The sequence below is a fragment of the Protopterus annectens genome, chromosome 15.part0 (genome assembly GCF_019279795.1).
Source record: "Protopterus annectens isolate FY-2018-M chromosome 15.part0, PAN1.0, whole genome shotgun sequence".
Taxonomy (NCBI): Eukaryota; Metazoa; Chordata; order Ceratodontiformes; family Protopteridae; genus Protopterus; species Protopterus annectens.
Genome location: NC_056749.1, coordinates 705,112,907 through 705,138,381, shown reverse-complemented (window position 1 = coordinate 705,138,381; position 25,475 = coordinate 705,112,907). Strand labels below are relative to the sequence as shown.

General features: G+C 40.7%; 1 protein-coding gene across 4 annotated transcripts in view; it reads left to right on the top strand.

Annotated features, from left to right (window-relative positions):
• FHL1 (four and a half LIM domains 1) overlaps positions 1-25,475 on the top strand; it is a 768,328-nt gene that overhangs the window by 617,555 nt on the left and 125,298 nt on the right. For all 4 annotated transcript variants that reach the window (XM_044057565.1, XM_044057564.1, XM_044057566.1 and 1 more), the window contains one exon: positions 7,564-7,745. In XM_044057565.1, coding sequence (XP_043913500.1) covers positions 7,590-7,745 — 156 coding nt within the window. In that variant the 5' untranslated portion in view covers positions 7,564-7,589. The remainder of the gene's footprint in view (positions 1-7,563; positions 7,746-25,475) is intronic.

Below are 25,475 nucleotides of genomic sequence, written 5' to 3'. Positions count from 1 at the left end.
GTTTAACAGGGTTAATGTTATGCTTAGGTTCTGCTCTGATCTGACAAACAGTGGAAGAGAATATTGTGTAGGAATATTGGAATTAACAAAATGTGTATCAGTTACTGCCATTTTACAGTTACTATGCCTTTCCCTAGCACTGTGTAAGCTGTAACTGTCAGATGCCTTTCAGCTGTGTAACAGACACCACCACTGGGAGAAGTCTGATTTGCTGTTTCACAATAAGTAATGGAAAGGAAGGAGTGGGGGTCTAACCAGATTCCTGTGAGTCAGATGGATCACAAAGATTCATTAGTTAGGCCATTTGGGGGATGAGCTAGACAGTTTCTTTGATACCTTACTCTATTCTTTCTAGCAGATGTTCTAGATACCATAGTTTTTGTTTTGTTTTTTTAATTAAAAGTGAGTGGCTTGTTTCACAACAAGTATGCAGTTAAAGTCATACTGTAAATAATACTGTAAATAAACAGGTAAGTCAGTTAACCATCTTTAAGATAACCACATGGACATTGTTAAGATTCATAAAAAATGAAAATTACAGCTTAATTTTTGCCCAAGAAATTTAGTGTAAGTCTATGTCTAGTACTGAACCTTGGCCTGGGTGTAACTCACAGGAATCATTCCAGCACAGACCTTTGGGGGGGGGGGGGTCTACATTGTAGTAACTTCAGTTCAGCTAGGTAGTCAAAGGGCACTGCTGTGGTATAAAATTATTCCTGCACAACAAAAAAAAAATCTTTTCAGGTGCCTGCAGGAGTGACTAAGGTCAGTGGAATGTGCCATTGCATCATACGGGCCACTCATGAGTAAAAGCTTTAGTGACTTCAAATGCAATAACTGCTGCAAATTGTACTCATTTGTAAAATAGCTACTATTATTTAGCTTTGCTTTGCTACTGAGACCACACCTCTCAACTGCTTAGTATAAAATATCTAGACAAACTCTAAATAATGTGGGAACAAAGGCCTAAAAATAGGGACAGATTTTAAATATTGCTCTTACATAAACTTAGAAAGTTGCTAGAGTAATAGAATTTTCTTAGCATGCATTTTTTTGAAGGATATGAAGTCTGAAACTCAAATGTCTGTAACTATTTGCTGACTTCAGTCCTCACTGATTTGCAAGAAAAACACAAATATTATGAAGAGACCAAAATTTTGAGACAAAAATCTGGACTGTTCAGAGGTATGAATCATGAGTGTATAGGAACACCATTTCTTTCATTTGCGCATACTCTATAAGTTTTGTGTTTGAATCATACAATAAAGTGTGGATGAGAAATAAATGTTTAACATCACTTCATCTCATATTCATTGCCATAACAGTTCTCCTTGTTTCCTTTCTGCTTTAGCAACCACTATGCAAAGCATGTCAGTGTTTTTCTTTGTCCAGGTACATTAAAATGGCCCTGCCTAATAACTGGCGAGCTTGGAATTCCTTTCATTCACAAAGCAGAGAGTTTGCTCTAAGCAATTTAATAGGTTACTATGTTCAGACATTTGTAGATGAATAATTAGCAGAACAATCTGTTATATTAAGGCAGTTCGCAGCTGACCCAGTCATACAGAGGGTAGGTACATTCTTTACATATATTGTGCTGCAGACCCAGGTTTAAAAATAACATCATGGCCCCAACAGACACTAAAAGCGAAAAAAAACTAAATGTATAGAGGGCACAGGCCAGCCCAGTGGTACAGGTGAAGAACTCCCATATGTAATGCTGATGACCTCATTCAGTAATACACCTGTTTGGGAGTGGGCCGATGAGTAGAATTGTAGTAGGTGATAGTCACTTCTGTTGTACTGGAGTAGGCATGAGTTGCAACATTTCCTGATAGCTACCTGGTGAAGACTAGAGAGCTGGACAAATACAACAGTGGACAATTGTCAGAGCCATCCCGAGAGACTTAAAGTCAGCACGTGGGTGCAAAAAAATGTGTTTAGAAGACATTCTCCTATAACAAAGGCAAAGGATGACCTGTAAGCTCTGTTAATAGGAGTGACCTAGTAGAGACTTGATACAACTGCAAGATTAAGCACCTCGTGATGGCTGTCACAGTGGTCATCAGGTAGACATTGGTGAAACTCCAACTCACAATACCACATGTTGGCAATCTGTAGCTTGGTAGATGGTGAATGTGTCTTTCCACCCCTGTTTGTAATAATTGCGGAAGAGAAGATATGGACGCAACATAGGTGATTGTTTCAGAACACCGTATTCCCTACACAACATTCTGTAGACCTGTTCTGAGTCCTAGGTCCTTGTACGCTATGTTACAGATAAGCCTGGAGAGTTTTTTTTTTCCTGCTCGACAGTGGAGTAACCCAGGATATTTTCTACTATCTCTATCTCTGTTTTATGCAAACATAATTTCTATAGGGTACAAAACAAAGCTATGAAACCATACTAGGGCTTAAAAAACTAAGTTATGGAAAAAAAGTCTTCTTCTACAGAGTTCTGTTCAGTAGCATAGATGTTAGGAATTTATCATATAGGAATTTATCATATATTAGCAGCCTGAGGTAACACTGTAAATTTGGGAATTCAGAAGCCCAGGATGGTGATGGTGATGATATAGAGACATCTCCCTCCAGAAAAAGTATAAATCACTCTCACTGTTCACTTTCCTTATCACCCGAAGGCCAAGCTTAGCATGCAATAAATTATAATATAGTGCATAATATTTAAGCCACTTGTTCTCGCTGTCATGATTTATGATGTGAAAAGTGCCAAATGCCCATGGATGTCAATGGAATTAGAAAAATAGCTTGTCCAAATATCTGATGCCCTCCTATAGAATGGCAAACTGTGGCAAAAGAGCCCATGTCCTAGACACATGTATACCATAAGGGATCCAGTCACAGAATAGTTGTGTTCCCATTGTTGGAAACATTTTGTTTGTTTGTGTGTGTGCTATTTGCCTCCACTGTCTGCTGATCATCATCTCTCTGTCGGCCAATCATCCCTTTCATTCCCCATCACTGGCACACGGGCTGACCAAGAGAGGACATCATTCAGACAGCCAACAAAATGGTTCAAGGCTTTTTCCTGTTTCTTTCTGCCTAGTCCTACTAGCACATGCCTGCCGAGGCACTGGGGAGAGGCCTGTAATGGGTTGACAGTGGAGGATGTACCCTCACTTTCACAAAGGGCATTCTCTGCAGGTAACCCTGCCATTCTATTTAAGGCATGAGCAGTAGTTATCTCAGTCTTAACTGTGGAGATAACACCACACAGTGTTCCCCCAGTTATGCAGATCCTCTCACTCCAGGACGAGCAGGCTGCAACCCTGCCCCCCAGCCTAGCTTCTCCCGGTCACTAACTGAACCCCAGTCACTTGGGTCACAGTCAGAAGTCTGTCCTTCCATGCCATGAAGCTAGTAGTTACACATATATACCCAAATACTTTATCCAGGTATAGAACAATACCAATGAAAAGAAATAGAGAGAATGTAATTAAAACAACAGGCAGGGTCAACAGGTTCAACAACATAGACGATGACTGAGATAGGTGAAAGGTTATATATGTTCAGCCAAAGCAAGGTTAAAACTTGGTTTACAGTTTGCTGAGATGTATTCCAGCTACAAATTAAATCCATTGAAATATTATTAATATTTGATAACTCCTGCAGTTTGAGCTGGTGGAACTCAAACCTGACCAAACCTCTGATATTTACAAACTGGGACATTTATCTTTTCTCATAACTGGTAGCAGTCTGTTATACTGGAACAGAGGTCTCAGGCTTGGAAAAAAGTAAAAAAAAAAATCTATACAAATTAAACAGCAACAGAGTCTGGTTGCTAACAGCAACATGAAAACCCATTACTATTGCAAGATCATGCAGTGATGTTTACTACTTCTTTTATAATATGATGATGGAATTTTTTTCTGTTATTTTTAGCCTTGCATTCTGTTATACAGCAGGAAAGTTAGTGGTTAAAATAAATCAGTAAAGGAGTTAGTCTTGTATAATTCAACTTAATCCATATTCCTTTGATATAATTTACTTCTGATGATCAACATAAAAAAAATCAAAAAACTGTATCTGTTCCAAGAAGGATGAAGCTGCATAGAGCTCAAGCCCACACTATTTAGTCCGTTTACAAATGACAACCTTGTAATTTATCATTCTCCATTTCTTCTGTAAATCAGAACAATTTGTCCTGAGGGATATTTTGGCAGAGAGTTTGTGTATAATACAATTTATCTTTGCCGTGGCCTGCTGCAGTATTCTAACTAAAAGACTTGTATAATGCATCCATTTTCAGTCTGCAGAATAGTCATATTTACACAGCATGCCAAGAAAAACAACTTTCTTTTTACTCAGAGGCATTTAGTACTAAATTACAATTTTCTTTAAAGTAATGACTTATAAAGGTGTATAGATATGTTTGCATTCCAAAGATTACATCATCTTTTTATTTATGACTCTGTATTTCGTGCAGTGCAGAATTTCTAAGGATTTATGCGCAAAACATTTGTGAAGGCATAGTGGGAAAGTAGCACATTAATAGACTAAACCGTAATCTGTAATAGGTCAATCTGCCATCTATATTGCACTAACACAAGCCGTCTCTCACTGCATAAACCTCATCTGGAAAGTTTTGGATACCAGGGCCAGGGGGTCAAAAATATTGCAAACCAGCAGTAACAAGGTATATGATTAAAAAATGTTGTGAGGATGTATGATTTAGCTGTTTTCGAGGGTCCCAGACTCACCTTACCTGCAGTTTAGCATATATTAGAGAAGAGGAACTGTGTCATACTCAGCCTTTATGCAACCAGTCATTATCATTATTTATTTATGTCTGCATTTCTTGGTAGTTCTACTAACGACTGGTGATAGGATGAATCATTTGGAGTCGGTGGAATTATGCTGGATTTTTAGATTGCGAGCGCATTTAGAACCAGGTCTCAATCAATCTGTCAGCATTAAGTCTGTGTTGGCTGCACGTAGATAGATGGATGATAGACAGTGGTATTTTAACTAAGTTACTATGTTATTTTGTATGTAACATCACACTCATATAGTATATTTGTGAGGACTTTTATTTTATTCTATTCCATTCTATTATATCTTCATTTTTATTTTTATTTATTTTGTTCATTAACATGGTATGTATATATATATATATATATATATATATATATATATATGTAATTGATTGTCTATTAGCATTCTCATTTTTACTATTGAGTAGGAAATCAGGCCAGCATTATAATTTAATTTATTAATAGAACATGGATTTTATTATTTTTCTATGACTGTGAACAAGTTCTCTATATGATGTGAAAATACCACACAAACTGAAGGATTTAGTAACCAGGAAGTCACAGTGGGTTAATACGTTTTCTGATGATTTTATTGATTAATTGAATGTGTTAATTAACTAAATTGTGATGTAATGGGTGTATATATACATCTTGAAATCAGTTAGCTTTAAAATCTGATGAAGCGTGCCTGGTAGCACGTGAAAGCGCTCATTTTATACTTGGAATAAATTCTGTGAATGTTTTACATTTATCTTGTAGTGGTCTTCTCCTGCTGTTTTTGAATAGTTCTACTAACCCTACTAATCATAGTTTTTAAGGACCAACATAAAACCAACCAGATAAATCCTTTTTTCCAAGCTGGTGATAAAATGAAGACATATAAAGCCAAAAACATGAGAAAAAAAAAAGACAAGCTACTGTAAAATGCATTTTTTTCCAAAACTCAGCCAAGTGCTTGTGTCCCACACCAACTTCTTCATGTTAGAACATGTGCTGCACTCCAAGGCCAAGGTTCCACTGTTTAGTGAGGAAGGGACGAAGTTGGCTCTTTACTTGTTAAGGGACAGTGAATGCCTGTGCTCATCTTCACAATAACTGTGAAATTTTCATTGTACTGAGCAGCAGTTTGTTTGTAATGTAAGAGTCTGGACTACATGATAGCAAGAGTTATGGCTCCACTCTGTTATGAGATCTGTGAAAATTGTTGTCAGCATTGTGCTCACTAGCTTGTAATACTGAATCACATATTAAACTGTAGAGCAGTTCACTCTGCTCACTCTGCTCACTAGCTTGTAATACTGAATCTCATATTAAACTATAGAGCAGTTCACTCTGCTCACTCTGCTCACTACCTTGTAGTACTGAATCTCACGTTAAACTCTAGAATAGTTCACTCTGCTCACTAGCTTGTAGTACTGAATCGCATATTAAACTGTAGAGCAGTTCACTCTGCTCACTAGCTTGGTACTACTGAATCGCATATTAAACTGTAGAGCAGTTCACTCTGCTCACTAGCTTGTAGTACTGAATCACATGTTAAACTGTAGAGCAGTTCACTCTGCTCACTAGCTTGGTACTACTGAATCACATATTAAACTGTAGAGCAGTTCACTCTGCTCACTAGCTTGTAGTCCTGAATCACATGTTAAACTGTAGAGCAGTTCACTCTGCTCACTACCTTGTAGTACTGAATTGCATATTAAACTGCAGAGTAGTTCACTCTGTTCACTAGCTTGTAGTACTGAATCGTACATTAAACTCTAGAATAGTTCACTCTGCTCACTAGCTTGTACTACTGAATTGAATGTTAAACTGTAGAGTAGTTCACTCTGCTCACTAGCTTGTACTACTGAATTGAATGTTAAACTGCAGAGCAGTTCACTCTGCTCACTAGCTCGTAGTACTGAATTGCATATTAAACTGTAGAGTAGCTCACTCTGCTGACTAGCTTGCAGTACTGAATCGCATGTTAAACTGTAGAGCAGTTCACTCTGTTCACTAGCTTGTAGTACTGAATCACATGTTAAATTGTAAAGCAGTTCACCCTGCTCACTAGCTCGTAGTACTGAATTGCATATTAAACTGTAGATTACTTCACTCTGCTCAATAGCTTGTAGTACTGAATTTCATCTTAAACCATAGAGTAGTTCGCTCTACAGTTTGTGCAGTTTTCTGCCCTTGAGAAAGTGTTAATGCAACAAAGGAAACTGCACAGTTTTGTGAGGTTACATAATGGGACAAGAAGGTAAAAAGTTTGTTTGAAAGTTTTAATATGACATGTTTTAAATGCTGCCACTTGTTGAGGAAAAGAACATTGTGGCCATTTCTGTTCCTTGTTAAGCCACTAAGTAGCGCTTATTAACATGGAGCAAAGCTGCCTCTATAGTACAAAACATGTTAGTCATGGGTTATGCAGAATTACTGGTATAATTAAGTTATACTCATGTCTGTGATTAGTTGGATTGAGTTTTTTTATTACAGAGACATTCTCATAAAACAGATAGATGTTGGAATAGGCAAGTAGGTAAATGAAAACATTTTGAAGATTCATCTGCTGATATTTAGGTTAGACTATGAAGGAAATCATCTTGCTTGACATTATCTGCCATTACCATACCACAGTACCTTTATCCCAATTGTTGTTTCAATAGCAGGTACAGATGGGCATGAACAGTAAAGTTGCAACAGGAACTAGTTTTACTAATACGCTGTTGTTTCATATTTGTTTCTTTTGCTCAGGAAATGTTTATCTCATCCAGTATCTTTAACTTTTTTTTTTTTATTTAAGGTCCTCGCAGTTGGACTGTTAATACAATGACTGAAAGATTTGACTGTCACTACTGCCGGAATCCGCTGCATGGAAAGAAGTATGTTGAGACAGAAAACCGTCATTGCTGTCTGCCGTGCTTCGACAAGTTTGTTGCCAACACTTGTGCAGAGTGTAGGAGACCCATCAGCTCTGACAGCAAGGTAGGAAAACTGCAGTAAAAAACGCTTTAAGAATGTAAATATAATTTCTACACTAAGTATTCAATAAATAAACACAATTCTGAGTGAATAGACAGCACAAGCATAACTCTCACCTTCTTAGTCCTAATTTTAGTTCTCCTGATGATTTTCTTGCAGTCTTAAATATTGAGAGGAGTTCATAAAGATTATCACAATATGTAGATTACATCCACAGTTAGTCTACTCTTTCTGAGTGAATAGACAGCACAAAAAAAATGGTTGGGATGTTCATGAATACAGATTGTGTACACTTAGTGTAGACTTATTGTAAGCATTCATGAATCCAGCCCTATATTTAAAATATATGCCCTTTTTTAACAATAATGACATTGGACAGAGATTTATGACAGAGAAATGGTGAGGATGCAGGGAGTAGAGGTGGTGAAGGTGGATGAGTTAAATACTTGGGGTCAATAGTTCAGAGTAACGGTGAGTGTGGAAGAGAAGTGAAGAAGAGAGTACAGGCAGGAAGGAGTGGGTGGAGAAGAGTGTCAGGAGTGATTTGTGACAGACGAGTACCAGTAAGAGTGAAAGGGAAGGTCTACAAGAGAGTAGTGAGACCAGTTATGTTATATGGGTTGGAGACAGTGGCATTGACAAAAAGGCAGGAGTCAGAGCTGGACGTGGCAGAGTTAAAGATCTTAAGATTTGCACTGGGTGTGACGAGGGTGGACAGGATTAGGAATAAGTATATTAGAGGGTCATCCCAGGTTGGAAGGTTTAGAGACAAAGCCAGAGAGGCAAGATTATGTCGGTTTGGACATGTACTGAGGAGGGATGCAGAGTATATTGGGAAAAAGATGCTAAGGATGAAGTTGCCAGGTAACCGGAAAAGAGGAAGGCCTAAGATAAGGTTTATGGATGTGGTGAGAGAGGACATGCAGGTGATTGGTGTGACAGAGCAAGATGAAGAGGACAGGAAGAAATGGAAACAGATAATCCGCTGTGGTGACTCCTAACAGCAGCAGCCAAAAGAAGAAGAAGAAGTAGAGGACTGCTGAGTGCAGTGTCTTCAGCTCCATGTTGTGCTAATGCTAAGCAGCTAGAAAAAGAACTGTAGGGCTGACTGGAAGAGCTAAGTACATTAGCTACCATGAACAGCAAGCCAAGACAACACAAAGTAAAAGAAAAAATATATCCAAATTATTATGACCAAGAAAATCAGTATGCATGCTGACATGAGGTAGTGAAACGTAGTTCCTAAGGCAGTCATATGCAGTTGTACTGGTGCCTGAGTGGGAAAAATAATTGAATAAATAAAATGGAACTGTTAATCAGAAACACAAGACATGCAAGAAAAGTCGTTGACAGCTACATGAATTAGGAATGGCCTACAAAAAGTATGTGCACGTTTTATCTGTAGGCTCTGGACCTCAGCAAGTATTAGACATAATTTACCATGCCAACATTCACTCCACACTTATTCTAGTCCATGCTGTTCTTGTTACATATCCTCTTGCACTCATTTCTGTATTTTTGCAAACCCTGTGTTGCTGAGGAACTGCAGCTATAATACAATAAAATAGCCAATTTTTCCACTGCTCTCTCTCCTCTTCATCCCATCACCAAGTATTAGACTTATTCCAATGGGTGGAATTCTAGCTCCTCCATAGCCGGACAAAGGTACAAACTGCGATAAACCTCCCTACTTTCAAGCTTCCTACTCTAATCACAATCTTAGACTGCTGTAGTCTCTTCTGGTCCTTAAAATTATCACACTTCAACTTGTATATGTTGAATCTGCATTTTCTGTGATTGCAGCAAATCTTTGGTGTACACTCCCCGCCCCTGAAATAAAGGCAAACACTTTATCAAATAGCATTCAAATCAATTATGAAGTATTACTTTGCCTTGAGCCAGAAACACCCTTGCACTACAACTTAAAAGACAAATTCTCGGCCTATCTTTCATTTAGCTTTTCATTCTTCTGTTTTATGCAGATATGAAGATTGTATTTTGCATCTCACTTTTTCTGTATTTTTAACTTTCTGTGCCCTTTGCTATTCCTCCGCTCTCATTTTTCTTGTCCTCTTATCATTTCCCTACCAGTTATCGCCTCTTCCTCTTTTTTTGACACCTCCTCTCCCCCTGCAGGTTTCATTCCTCTACTTCAGGATATTTTATCTTCCACTTCGCATTTTCTAGAATTGAAGGATTCAGTTATAATGATTATTAAAGAATGTTATTTTCTTTGTACATGGTAAAATGCATATTTAGCTCTTAATTTACAAATGATATTTTATTGTTGAGGCCTAATTTGAGATTGTTTGAAATGCATCTCTGCATTTTTTATTGAATGTTGGAAATTTATTTGCAAATTGGCTGAAGTGTTTCTGAGTGTTTTTTTAACACACTGAAACTTTTCTCCACAGGTCTGTACTGGAAATTCGATATCCTGATTACTACATACATATATATATATATATATATATATATATATATATATATATATATATATATAAAATCAAGCCCCTTAGACATGAAAGGGGCTGTAGACCTTACCAGGACATACTTTAACAATGTATGACAAAGCCTTATAAATGGCCTAGTCAAACAGCATAATGGAGGGGAGTAAGGGCACTGCAGATGCAGTAATACTTTCATCACGGAAGCAGCAAGGCCTTTTGCAGAACAAGAGCACATTTCAAAAATAGTGGGAAAGAAATTGTGATTCTCAAACAAGGTGGCAGCTAAGATTAGAGAAAATATAACTTAATAAAGGATGTATTCTGCTCTGCATCTGGAACCACCACTGTAACAGTAGTGTCGAACACTTGTTCTGCCATCATCGAAAATAGCTGCTTCACTTCCCACAGAAGGGAAGGTACAGTGAAAGCGAGAGCAATGCTCCTTATGTTGATGCTCCCATTGCACAAGTGGCAGTATTCATTAACGTCTGCAAGAGCTCCATGCTCAGTTTGGAAGAGTTGTGCTACTTGTTCATAGTACGATTCAGAGACATCCTTAATTAGAATGCTGCTAAGTCTCATTACGTCCTTCCAGTGAATATCTGTAAATCACCTACAATGCAGTTAGAACAGCTGCTAATAGATGCTTTCAGAAGTCTGTATCTGCAAATCACTGAGCTGCACAGCTATAGCCTACTTAGTCAGCAAATTTGAATTCCCTACTAAAGTGAATTGGTGCAACTTGATTAATAGGCACATAACACTCTTTGCAGAAGTTGCTTAGTACAACAATCTTTAAATTGCCATATTATGCGACTTCTGAATGACAATATTTTCAATGTTATCTTTGCACCTGTTCTACAAGGATTGTGCGTATGGACTGCTGCAGTTACCTGCTCACTCACAGCTTGCTGCATGAGTAAGCAGACAACGTAATTGTTCGGTTTTGTTGTTTAACTCTCCTCTTCCTGTCATCTGATCCTTTGCCGTTCTAGTTTTGTTCTTCTCACATCACTAATGTTGTTCCGTCTACTTTTCTTGGGCCCATTCTGTTTTCTGTTTTCCTGATGTCTGAGCTTCATGAAAGTTTTTACAGAGCACCAATAACTGCATTAACCAAGAACCTTTCTGTATTTGAATGTCCATCTGTGGTAACGTTCATATAATTATCTGAATTTTTTTCTTTCTAAAAGAGCCTTTTCTTATTGTCCCAGCTGACTTATGCTTGAATAACGGCTTTGTTCCTAGCTTATATATGGTGAATACAGACAGGTTTCTGATTTCACACTCTTGCAGCTCACTCCTGTGGCTGTCTGGCACAGTAAAGTTAAATACAATATGCAAAAGCCACTGGCAGTAGCAGAATGACACCATTGTACAGCAGGACGTGTGCAAAAGCATGAAAGTTCAGGCTGTCCCACTGAGATTGCACATGACTGGTGTGTGTGTGTGTGTGTGTGTGTGTGTGTGTGTGTGTGTGTGTGTGTGTGTGTGTGTGTGTGTGTGTGTGTGTGTGTGTGTGCGCGTGTGCGTGTGCGTGTGCGTGTGTGTGTATATCGTAGACTACCAGACTTTAGCATTTCCAGCCAGTGCAGCTTTTGGAAATAGGTAACAAAATACTTAAAAAATGCAGTCGCTTTCTAGACGGTGCTTATTATTGCATTGTGATTGAATACAGGCTCTGGGTCTGGTGACCAAAGAGCTGCAGCTGACTTTCATTAAAAGGTATTAAGGTATTTATACTATTGCCCCAAAAGGATTTCTGATTTGACTTAATGCTTATTTCATTTGTCACAGATTTTCTTGAAATGTTATTAACTGCACACAACTTGGCAGAAAATACAGATCTCACACCAAACTGTCTGTGAAGTTTAGTGTTATGATTAGTGAAATCCTCGAGCACAGGCAGGCAGCCCCTGCATTCTTTATGACAGGTAGGCAGCCTCTGTGTTATGTGACAGATAAATCTAAAGCATTGTAATCAGTAGTATCGTTCCTCGAATCAGGCAGCCTCTGTGTTATGTGACAGATAAATCTAAAGCGTTGTAATCAGTAGTATCGTTCCCCGAATCAGGCAGCCTCTGTGTTATGTGACAGATAAATCTAAAGCGTTGTAATCAGTAGTATCATTCCCCGAATCAGGCAGCCTCTGTGTTATGTGACAGATAAATCTAAAGCGTTGTAATCAGTAGTATCGTTCCCCGAATCAGGCAGCCTCTGTGTTATGTGACAGATAAATCTAAAGCGTTGTAATCAGTAGTATTGCTCCCCGAATCAGGCAGCCTCTGTGTTATGTGACAGATAAATCTAAAGCGTTGTAATCAGTAGTATCGTTCCCCGAATCAGGCAGCCTCTGTGTTATGTGACAGATAAATCTAAAGCGTTGTAATCAGTAGTATCGTTCCTCGAATCAGGCAGCCTCTGTGTTATGTGACAGATAAATCTAAAGCATTGTAATCAGTAGTATCGTTCCCCGAATCAGGCAGCCTCTGTGTTATGTGACAGATAAATCTAAAGCGTTGTAATCAGTAGTATCGTTCCCCGAATTAGGCAGCCTCTGTGTTATGTGACAGATAAATCTAAAGCGTTGTAATCAGTAGTATCGTTCCCCGAATCAGGCAGCCTCTGTGTTATGTGACAGATAAATCTAAAGCGTTGTAATCAGTAGTATCGTTCCCCGAATCAGGCAGCCTCTGTGTTATGTGACAGATAAATCTAAAGCGTTGTAATCAGTAGTATCGCTCCCCGAATCAGGCAGCCTCTGTGTTATGTGACAGATAAATCTAAAGCGTTGTAATCAGTAGTATTGTTCCTCGAATCAGGCAGCCTCTGTGTTATGTGACAGATAAATCTAAAGCGTTGTAATCAGTAGTATCGTTCCTCGAATCAGGGACTGCAAAACACCATCTCTAGCTTATTATTATTTTTTTATGCAAGTCAGAGCTTGAAGGCTTATTTCTAATTTGTGATGACTCAAACAATTACAATAGCTGTAGAGAGGGATGAATTTCTCAGCGGATTGCATTAAATACTTCTGAATAAACCACCTGAGCACAGGTAAAGGAAAATACTATAAACTGCTACCTTACTCTGCATAGGAAATTCCCACTGATGGAAAATGCTTCAAACCCAACTCACTGATGCCTGACAGATAATAATGTAAAAGAGCTTTCACAATAAGTTAACATTGTGAAGAGTGCTACCAGGTCCAAATAACTATAGGCAAAATACCCTACCACATTGTCGTTAGCTACAGGTCCCTCTCCAAGAACCAGGAGAAGCACACTGCCTGCCTGGACTTGCTAGAGTCACTCAGTGTACAGCCGAACACCTTGGTCTTGGGAGATTTCAACTATCCTTCCGTTGATTGGGTGACACACACGAGCACAAGCATGATCACTCTGGAGCTTCTTACTTCAAATGCCCTGGAACAGATAGTCTGCACCCCCGCAAGGGGCTCAAATGTCCTAGAACTAGTCCTCACCAGCATGGGGGGGGGTCACTGCACTACCCCCTGTGTGTTGCCCTGCCTGGTAAGGTCAGTCTCAGAACTAACACCCCCACAGGAGCAAAAAAAGAACAATTTCTCCAAAGCAAACTGTGGCCTACTAAGCAACGGTATAAAATGTTTCAAAGCCCCTGACAACACAGCCAACAATGACTTCTATGCACAAGAGTAAACAACTGCCCTATATAGCCACTTAAACAAATGTATTTTCTCAGCTGTATCTGACAGGACTAAAACCACGTCCTCCTGAAAAAAAAAAACAAGCCACCCTGATGGAATGCAAGTATAAATAAATTATATAATAAAAGAAAGAAACTGATATCTAAGAACAGGAGGGAACTTACTCAACAGTGGAAGAACATCCTCCACATCTTGAACAAGCAAATCAGAAATCTTTTAAAGTCCTCCAAGGCTAGTTACAAGACTAAATTAACATCCCTAGCTAAAAACATCTGAACCCTAAAAAGGAATGCCCAGCTGTGTGCTGAATTTGTAGTGGATGGTACCACTCACACTGAACCTGAGAAAACTACCAACTTGCTAGCTGACAGATTTGGCAATAGCTTCACCCCCACCTGTCCCCACCAGCCATACCCCAAAGCATTCCTTACACCAGTCCCCTACCAAGTATCTCCAAAGAACAGGTCATACAAGTGCTCTTCAAGGACAGAAACGTGGCCTCTGTGGGACCAGATAACATTCCAGGTTGCTTACTAAACAATCTTAAATAAGAACTAGCAGAACCACTTGGCACTCCTTTAATCATAGCCTGAGGACTGACTTTGTTTTGGCAGAGTGGAGAATAGCAACAGTAATCCCCTTGCATAAAGGGGGTCCGTCAACCTCCCCAGTTAACTATTGACCCATAAGCCTAACCAGCCTTATCTGCAAGGCCATGGAAAGAATCATCATGGACCTTATCAATAAGAACACAGGTGATCTTCAAACTCTTGATCTGACACAGTTTGGTTTCATCAATGGTAGATCTTGCTTAATAAACCTGGTGGAGTTTGGTTTCATCAAGGGTAGATCTTGCTTAATAAACCTGGTGGACTTCTTTGAGAATGTCACCAAAGCCCTGGATGAGGGAAAAGCAGTACATACCACCTATCTTGATATATAGCCAAGGCTTTTGACACACACAATCCCCCACTCAGGGATCATTGAGAAACTCTCCCAACTGGGGATTAACCCATATGTCACTAGATGGGTAGACAACTGGCTCACTGACAGAACACACATTATCAAAGTTGGGGAGTCCACCTCCACCAGTAGACCAGTTACCAGTGGGGTACCACAAGGATCTGTTGGGCCCTCTACTGTTTAGAATCTATTTCTCCAAAGTCCAGGTGAAAGTAGATGGCTTGTGGCTTACCAGGTTTGCAGATGACTACAAACTGTGTGCAATCATTGAGTCCCCCAGTGATGTAAACATATTACAGATGGGGCTGACACAGACAATTGATTGGTGCCAAAGTCATGGACTAAAACTAAATTCAATAAAATGCCTCATTATCCCCTTTGTAAAAGAAGTAGCCCATGCTAAGTATCATATATATAGCACCCTTCTTAGCTCATACCCAGTGGTGCAAGACTTGGGAACACAGGTTGATAGCAATCTAAACTTCGATCATCGTGTGTCCATTGTGGCAAGGAAAGCCTTGTACATTGCACATCTCATAAATAAGAGCATCATATCCAAGATTAAGGAGGTTATAAATTCAGGGTACTCGACCCTTATCAGACCACTAATTGGGTGCAATGCTTCCTTCTGTATGTATCTCACCAGACACCTGCAGCAACTGGAGAGACCACAGAGGTTTCTAACCAAGAGAATCCATGGCTTCCAAAATGTGACTTACATGAAAAGACTGAAAGCCCTGTCACTGTACTTTGTATCATACAGGCTGCTGGGAGGTGACCTGTGCCTAGCCTACAGACCAGTCTCTGACTGTGCCCTAATTTAAATGCTGTACAACTGCAAATCAAATGGGACAAGAGTCACTCGCTCCAGGGATTTCAACCTAGCCTGAGACATTAACAAAACGTGTTGGAGAGACAGCTCTATCTCCCAGAGATTGCCACTCCTCTGGAATAAGCTCCCACTTCACATGAAGCAGAGCTCCTCAATGATCCTATTTAAGCGTAATCTTGACAATTGGATGGGTGACTGTAAATTCACCCCAGGGGTGGCATGCCCGTCATGGACAGGGGTTGTCAGTGCTGATCACTGAATCGCTCTGTTAAAAATGACTATCTAACCATGGTCAATTAGGGTACATGGGTTTTTTACACAGCTAGGCTTTTAAAGGCCCTAGGACATTAGCCTAGTAGCCACCTATAAAATGGTAGCATATAAGATGGAGTTTGTTTATTCTGTCGCACATTAATTTGCACAACAAAATGAAGTGAAGGATCATTTGTTCAAATAATCAGTGCATCACATGTTCATTTTATTAGATGCATGCCCTGTCATAACAGACAAGTGGGGTGTATGTGTGAGCCTGTCTTATTTATTGGTAATGTTACAGAAAGGGTTTGTAAGGTAAAATGTGGAGATGGGGATTAGGAGTAGAGGGTCAGTTAGGTCTAGCATGTATTACTAAGGTGGTACAGAGAGGGTAGCAGTATGGAGGGCTTTTAGTAAAATGAAATTGCTTTCCTTTTGACATTTTTACTATGTTAGAATTGTTGAGTGTTCAGTAGTGTGATCCTTTGCTGCATGCTGTCATATGTTTTGCATTGAGTTTTGTGATAGAACAGTTAATCACCTTGTTATCCTAAGATGTTACCCTGAAACCCAAACAGACAAGAGGTTACTGAAGAGTTGCTAAATACGGGTCTATATTATATCCTTGAAAACTGAATTTGCAAACTGATAATAGTGAAATCGCGGTACAGTGAGGATTGGAAACTTTGCCCTTTCCTCACTGTAGTGCGAACTTGGAGTTGGTATATATAATTAGCAGGGGTGTGGGGGGGGCACAACCCCTCACAAGAGCAAATTCACTGAACTGAATTTCTGATGTAGGTGCAGTTCGGCAAATTTAGCTTTTGATAAGATAATACAGACCTGCTAAATACATAAGAAGGTTAATGGTCAGTTACTTTGTCCGCAATATTCAATTTGGTGTGAGGAACCAGACTGACAGTCTTACTTTTCCCAGGTTCCTCACCATTTTCATTGCATCTGTTACACAGATGATGTGACAGGGCTCGCTGCTGTGGCCACTCTTAGTAAGAAATCTCACAAATTATGTTTATCTGCCAATGGTTTGTTACATTATCTTAACAACCATAAAAAAGGCTTTGCTTGGCTCATCTGTGTACCAGAAAACATGGGTAGCTTATCTGTACATAGAATTAACATCCACACAACAGACTTTTTTCTTTTGGGGAACTTAAATTCCACAACTCTGCAGGCAGCAGCACCACCACTTTAAATGGGCTGTCAGTAAAATGTTTAGTTGACCTGGCAAGTGTTTAGGCTGCCAGTAAAATGTTTAGGTGACCTGGGAAGTATTTAGGCTACCTGGGAAGTGTTTAGGCTGTCAGTGAAACATTTTGGCTATCTGTGAAATGTTTAGGCTATCAGTGAAACATTTTGGCTATCTGTGAAGTGTTTAGGCTGTCAGTGAAACATTTTGGCTATTTGTGAAGTGTTTAGGCTACCTGTGATGTGTTTAGGCTGTCAGTAAAATGTTTTGGCTACCTGTGAAGTGTTTAGGCTGTCAGTCAAATGTTTAGGCTACCTGTGATGTGTTTAGGTGGTCAGTAAAATGTTTAGGCTACCTGTGAAGTGTTTAGGCTGTTAGTGAAATGGATAGGTTAGCTATGAGGTGTTTAGACCATCAATGAAATGTTTAGGCAATCTGAAAAGTGTTTAGGCTGTCAGTGAATTGTTTGGTCTATCTATGGCTGTCAGTGGAATGTTTAGGTTATCCGTGAAGTGTTTAGGTTATCAGTAAAACATTTAGGCTATCTGTGAAATGTTTAGGCTGTTTGTAAAGTGCTTACACATAAGGTAATTCCTCTTGACTGGCTGATACATAGTCCCACATCCTAGTTCTGGTGATTTTTTAGGTAGATAATTATATCATGATATGGTCAGCACCTCCTTTCAACATTTACTCAAATAATTCATGCTGTTTATTTGACAGATCTTCCAATAATTTTCTGGTTTAGACAATTCCTACAGGTTTCCCATGGTGTTTGTCTGTGTGAACTCAAAATGAATCCGTTGTTTAGAATAAAAGCAGGTCGAAGACCACTAGAGCTAAGAGGACCCCCAAAAATACAACAGGCTATACAACAGAAGGAGGAAACTAGTTCAGAAAAAAAGCAAATCCAAAGAAGAAAAGACATCCCTGATCAGTATCAGTAAGAAACTAAGGTCCCTCATAAAATCATCCAAGGCTAACTTCGAAAGAAAAATATCCAAGGATTTGAAAGATAACCACAAAGCCTTCTTTAGCTATGTCAAGAATCTAACTGACAACTCGCAGATATGCTCTGAGCTAGTGCAAAATAGCACAAAATATACTGAACCTACTGATCTTGCCAACATCCTGGCAGATAGATTCAGTGCAAACTTCACCCCCAAAAGGGCCCACAACAATACCGGAAAAGTGTAGTGTCCCAGAAATCACAGACGCACAGGTGAAAACAGCCCTTTTAAAAGCCAAAAGCATGGCGTTAATGGGGCCAGATGGTGTCCCAGGCTGCATCTTGCATGCACTACAGAACAAACTAACCCCCCACCTAAACGCACTGTTCAACCTCAGCCTCTCCACAGGCTACGTGCCCATAGAATGGCGCACAGCAACGGTTATTCCGCTCCACAAAGGAGGGGCCACAACTGACCCTGGTAACTCACCCCATAAGCCTAACTAGCCTGGTCTGCAAGGCTATGGAACGCATCATCATGGAACTCCTTAACAAGGACATTGGGAACCTCCAAACACTTGACCCGACCCAGTTCGGCTTTAAGGGTAGGTCATGCCTACTAAACCTGGTTGACTTCTTCGAGACAGTCACCAAGGCTGTAGATGAGGGGAAGGTGGTTCACACAGCCTACCTTGACCTCGCCAAGGCTTTTGACACCATTCCCCACTCGGGAATTATAGAAAAACTCACCAGCTTGAACATAAGCCCCTAAGAATAGCGGGCTCCAGGTCCGACTCTAAACCAGTCAAAAGTGGTGTCCCACAAGGCTCGGTCCTGGGACCCCTACTGTTCGGCATATACTTCTCAGAAGTACAGGCAAACACAGGAGGACTATGGCTAACCAAGTTCACCGATGACTGCAAACTGAGAGCCATAATTGACTCTCAGGCTGACACAGACAGCCTTCAAAAAGGCCTTACTGAGACAGACACCTGGTGTCAAAGTCATGGCCTCAAGCTAAGTGCCAGAAAATGCATAGTCATTCCATTTGGGAAAAACAAAACACCCATGAATTACCACATAGGTGGCATCCCCCTTAATACAGAAGACGTAATAAGAGATCTGGGGACCCAGGTAGATAGTAATCCCTCCTTTTGACAATCATATTGCCAAAGTAGTTAGGAAATCCTTCTATGTAGCCCATTTAATTACTAAAGGGTTTGCATCTAGAAATAAAGAGGTTATAATGCCCCTCTACTCGTCACTCATCAGACCCATCATAGAGTACAATGCCCCATTTGGAATGTACCTCACAAGACACTTCCAACAGCTGGAAAGACCACAAATGTAATTCACCAAGAGGATTACTGGCCTCAAACATATGTCCTATGCAGCCCGACTGGAAAAACTCCGGCTATACTCTGTGGCATATCACTTACTCAGAGGTGATCTCTGCCTGACTTACAAAGCCATGTCCAACTCAGAATTGATGGACATGCTACATCTAAAGAAATCCAAGTCACTGAGAGCCACTCGCTCTAGTGAGCTAAACCTCGCCACAACAACAAATAGAACATGCTGGAGGGATAGATTCCTGTCACAGAGACTCCCCATGCTTTGGAACAAAATTCCAAACTATATTAGGCAGAGCCCTTCACTAACACTCTTCAAGAGAAACCTTGAGTGGATGGGTAACAGAAAATACACCCATGGGATCACTTCATTGGCTCTTCTTGACAGAGGCTCGGTTAATTAATCAAGGGGGTGGCGAAAGCTGACACTCTATGGCTAGGCTTGTAAATGCCCTCTGGCAGATAGCCTAGTACCTACCTATGAACCTATACATGTCAAGCAGAGCGCCTCCTTGGCCCTCTTCAAAAGGAACCATGACGATTGAAAATGAGTATGTTTTAGTGTAATCTGCTTAGAACATTTAATCTGTGCTCTAAACAGAGATTTAATTATGGGAAACAGCTGTCAGGTCTCAACAGGATTATCATGATCTGTTTCTAGGAAAAGAAACTCAGAAGGGCAGTCATTAATATCCATTTATTTAGATGTTTTTTTCAGGCTAGGCATTTTATCAGTAGTTTTACTAGTTCCTGCAAAGATACACAGTCCAGTAACAGTGCTCCTTCCTGGACCCAGATGTGGATAGGAAAATTATAAAGTCATTCTGCTGGCAGATAAGTTTAGACCAGTTTACAGGCATTGCTGTATTCTGGGCTGTGGTGTAGTTCCTGTGTTGTCCATTACCTTACTTGGATAGAAGGAAGTTTCTTTGCTCACCAGTGGGAGTGGGGAGCCTTGAGAGTGACCTCAGCACAAGAAGCTGTAGTAATTGGTTGCTTTGAACCATTTCTAGCTCTTTTGTAGTTCACTGTTTAAAATCCGCCTCTGGGCATTTTTTTCTGGCTATAGTGCTCAGACAAGCTCCACGTGGGTTTACAGAGTGGTCCTAGCAGCAGGGAACTCAGAAAAGCGACTACCTTCTGGATTTAAGTATCTCTGCTTTTTTTTCAGTTGAAATAGCTTCTGTAGCTTACCTTGAACTAGCCTGAACTGTTTTTTAACTGATTGCTGCATTATTTTAAAATCTGCACTTAAAGTTACATTTTAGTCAAATTTGATCGAAAGTTTGCTTGTTTGTTTGTTTAATTTAACTGTGGAGGCTGCCCACTAAAGTGTGCTAGCCCGTGTAACTAATTTATCACTGTTTCTGCATTTTCTGTGTGTTTCTACCAAAAAAACAAAAAAACAAAAAAATAATCCTTGTTTTCCCCACCTTCCTCGACTAGTTTAGACCAGTTTACAGGCATTGCTGTATTCTGGGCTGTGGTGTAGTTCCTGTGTTGTCCATTACCTTACTTGGATAGAAGGACGTTTCTTTGCTCACCAGTGGGAGTGGGGAGCCTTGAGCAGCCTACCTGTCCTTGGGGGAAGTGACCTCAGCACAAGAAGCTGTAGTAATTGGTTGTTTTGGACCATTTCTAGCTCTTTTATAGTTCACTGTTTAAAATCTGCCTCTGGGCGTTTTTTTCTGGCTATACTGCTCAGACAAGCTCCACGTGGGTTTATAGAGTGGTCCTAGCAGCAGGGAACTCAGAAAAGCGACTACCTTCTGGATTTAAGTATCTCTGCTTTTTTTCACTTGAAATAGCTTCTGTAGCTTACCTTGAACTAGCCTGAACTGTTTTTTAACTGATTGCTGCATTATTTTAAAATCTGCACTTAAAGTTACATTTTAGTCGAATTTGATCGAAAGTTTGCTTGTTTGTTTGTTTAATTTAACTGTGGAGGCTGCCCACTAAAGTGTGCTAGCCTGTGTAACTAATTTATCACTGTTTCTGCATTTTCTGTGTGTTTCTACCAAAAAAACAAAAAAATAATCCTTGTTTTCCCGCCTTCCTTGACTAGTTTAGACCAGTTTACAGGCATTGCTGTATTCTGGGCTGTGGTGTAGTTCCTGTGTTGTTCATTACCTTACTTGGATAGAAGGAAGTTTCTTTGCTCACCAGTGGGAGTGGGGAGCCTTGAGCAGCCTACCTGTCCTTGGGGGAAGTGACCTCAGCACAAGAAGCTGTAGTAATTGGTTGTTTTGGACCATTTCTAGCTCTTTTGTAGTTCACTGTTTAAAATCCACGTTTGCACGGCTTTTCGTGCGCATAGCGCAGCGCCGGTTAAACTTTTTCTGGCTCCGCCAAGTCTGCTCTTCAAATTTTCCCTTAAGGAAGCTCTACTCTTAGTAAAACCAGACTACTCACTGTATTATAAGCCTAGCACTTGTTCTCAATACTTCTCTACTAAGCAAGCACTCTCGTACTAAGTAAAGCACTACATCTACTTACCACCCCTGTGAATATCCACTTCCCTTAAAGGTATACCACTCCCTTATACTGTTCTAGCATGTCATGTGGTAGATTACTGGCATCGTCTCCAGTTCAGCTGGTCAATCTGGGTATCCTGAGACAATGCTACAATTGTCTCATGTACACAGACAACCCTCTCCTCCTCCCAGCAAACACAAATACATGTGAGAGATGCAACTATATAGCCAAATTGGTGGCTGAACTCTCTCAACTCAGGGCTGGCATGACCAGACAGGAGGAGATGGCAACCGCACACACAACAATCCCAGTCCCACATAGACCTACCACAACTGCAAACCAAACACATAAAAACACAAAGACATACTCGGAGGCTCTAATAAACAACTTACCAAAACAACAGAGGCTCCCAAAGCAGACATCCAAATATCCACCACCTCAAAACAAAACTCATGCAACACATACTTCAATAAATCAGTGTGTCAACCAATCGCAGCCCTTAAGGCCAAACACCTTGCCTGATACACTAGTAATAGGTGACTCCATAGTCAGACACACTGATGTCCCACTGACCAGGCTGAACAAGGAGAAGGTGACTGTGAGCTGTCTATCGGGAGCTAGGATCCGCCACATAACACACGCACTCAGGTCACTCCAAAGCAAGTACAAATATGATTCCGTCATTGTCCATGCTGGTGTGAATGACCTGAGACGTACCTCCCTGGACTACATGAAAAGAGACATAGAGGAGCTCTCTGATTATGTAGCCCAGGCTGGTATGACCCTGACCCAGAGCAGCATCTTTCCCTCACCAAGAATGATACCACAATACAAAGACAAGATGATCAGCTTTAACAATTGGCTCAAGTACTGGTGTCATTCTAAGGGGATCCAATGTCTGTCTGCCTGGGATGATATGTTGGACAAGCCACGCTGCTTTGCAAGGGATGGCTTATACCTGTCACCACTGGGCTTCCGGATATTGGCTAAGGCTCTTGCCACCCCCATAGTGCCTTTTTTAGGCAAGGCTCAAAAGACAAACCCACCTCCTTAGAAAACAAAAATGGAAAAAACTAAGGGTAATGCTGCTCAACGCCAGAAGTCTAAATCTCAAGATGCAGGCACTCGATGCACTCCTCAGCATGGAGAACATCGACGTCTGTGCAGTAACTGAAACCTGGTTCAAGGCTCCTGAGAGCACCCCAGCACTACCAGGCTATACCTCGTATCATGCTTTTCGCCCCAAAACCGGGCGAACCACAAAGGAGGGAGTGTCCATATTCATAAAGGACACCCACACCTCCAGGTTAGTAGCAACACATGAAGCATCAGAGACCATTCAGGTGCAACTAACCATAGGCAAAACTGCTATACAACTGGTAGCATGTTACAGACCACCCTCCCAATCTCAAGAACCCCACTCAGCCTTCCTGAAGACATTGGAGGATATGAATGTATCACAAAATACCATCATACTGGGAGACTTCAACTACCCAAACATAGATTGGGTACATTATTCTAGCCCTAATACCCTAGCCCAAAGGTTCCTGGAATTCATAAATTCAAATGCACTGGAACAACTAGTCACCTCTCCCACTAGGGGAGATAATATACTAGACCTGATCATCACAAACATGGGGACAAAATGCTCCACACCGGAAGTATACCCCTCACTAGTGAGATCTGACCACAAACTAATCACCCTGGATATACATATCCCACCTCCACCACCAGCACAAAAGACCACAGTGAAAAACTTCTCAAAAGCAGACTTCACTCTTCTTAAGACTGAGATGGTATCCTTTAAGCCCACTGTGCCAGTGGATACCACATCCCACAATACTGAATCCTTCACTAATGCTTTCTATGGATATCTCCAAGAATGCATGGATCATGCAATCCCAAACAAATCCAAGTCCCTCTCCACCAAATGTAAGCATCCTGTCTGGTGGACCTCAGCCATAAACAAATTGTATAACAAAAGAAGGAAGCTACTGCACGTCTGAGCGAAATCCCATAAAGGGAAGACATCTCTGATCAACATTAGCAGAAAACTATGTTCTCTCATAAAAACATCCAAGGCAAACTTTGAGAGAAAAATCGCTAAGGACACTAAAGATAACCACAAAGCCTTCTTCAGCTATGTTAGAAACCTGGGCAGAAACCCTCAGATATGCTCAGAGTTGGTTCACAATAACAAAAAATACACTGAACCCACAGATATTGCTAACATTCTGGCTGACAGGTTCAGTGCAAATTTCTCCCCTCCTTCACCCCAAAAGAAGAAATACTTATCCCAGCTGAATGTAATCTCCCTGTCATCTCAGATGTCCAAGTGAGAACCGCCCTAAACAAAGCAAAAAACACAGCATCAATGGGACCTGACGGTATCCCAGGGTGCGTGTTACGTGAACTCAAGAGGAGCTAAACCCACACATAAAATGCTATTTAACCTTAGCCTTACTTGGGATATGTACCTGAACACTGGCGTGCAGCAACAGTGGTCCCACTCCACAAGGGGGGTGCCTCTACAGACCCTGGAAACTACCGCCCCATAAGCTTAACTAGCCTGGTCTGCAAAGCTATGGAAAGAATCATTATGGAACTCATAAACAGAGACATAGGGGACCTACAGACACTTGACCCCACCCAGTTCGGCTTTGTAAAGGGCAGATCCTGCCTTTTAAACCTGGTTGACTTTTTGAAACAGTCACTAGAGCCATTGATGAGGGCAAAGCAGTCCATACAGCATACCTGGACTTGGCTAAGGCCTTGACACAATACCCCACTCAGGCATCATAGATAAGCTAAACAGCTTAAAAGTAAACCCTTATGTCACTAGATGGGTTGCAAACTGGCTAAAGGACAGAACCCATAAAGTTAAAATCGCTGGAGCAATGTCAGACTCAAAGCCAGTCACAAGTGGTGTCCCACAGGGATCTGTCCTGGGACCCCTCTTGTTCGGCATTTATTTCTCAGATGTTAAAGCAAACATGGGAGGGCTGTGGCTGACAAAGTTCGCAGATGACTGCAAACTAGGCACCATAGTCGATACACCAGCAGACACACACATCCTACAAAAAGGCCTCACTGAAACTGACAACTGGTGCCGTAGTCACGGCCTTAAACTAAATGCCAAAAAATGTATAGTCATCCCTTTTGGAAAAAACAAAGTACCCACAAATTATCACATAAACAGCAACCCACTGAGTATGGAAAAAGTAATCAGAGACCTGGGGACCCAAGTAGACAGCGACCTCTCATTTGACACCCACGTTGCCAAAGTGGTTAGAAAAACATTCTACCTTGCACACCTCATCATGAAGGGATTCACATCCAGATCCAAGGATGTCATTGTACCCCTATATTCCTCCCTCATCAGACCCATGATTGAGTACAATGCCCCATTTGGTATGTACCTCACCCGGCATGTGCAACAGCTGGAGAGACCACAAAAGCACCACACCAAAAGGATCAAGGGTCTCCAACATATGTCTTATTCTGCCAGACTAAAGAAACTTCAGCTCTATTCAGTAGCATACCGCCTGCTCAGAGATGATCT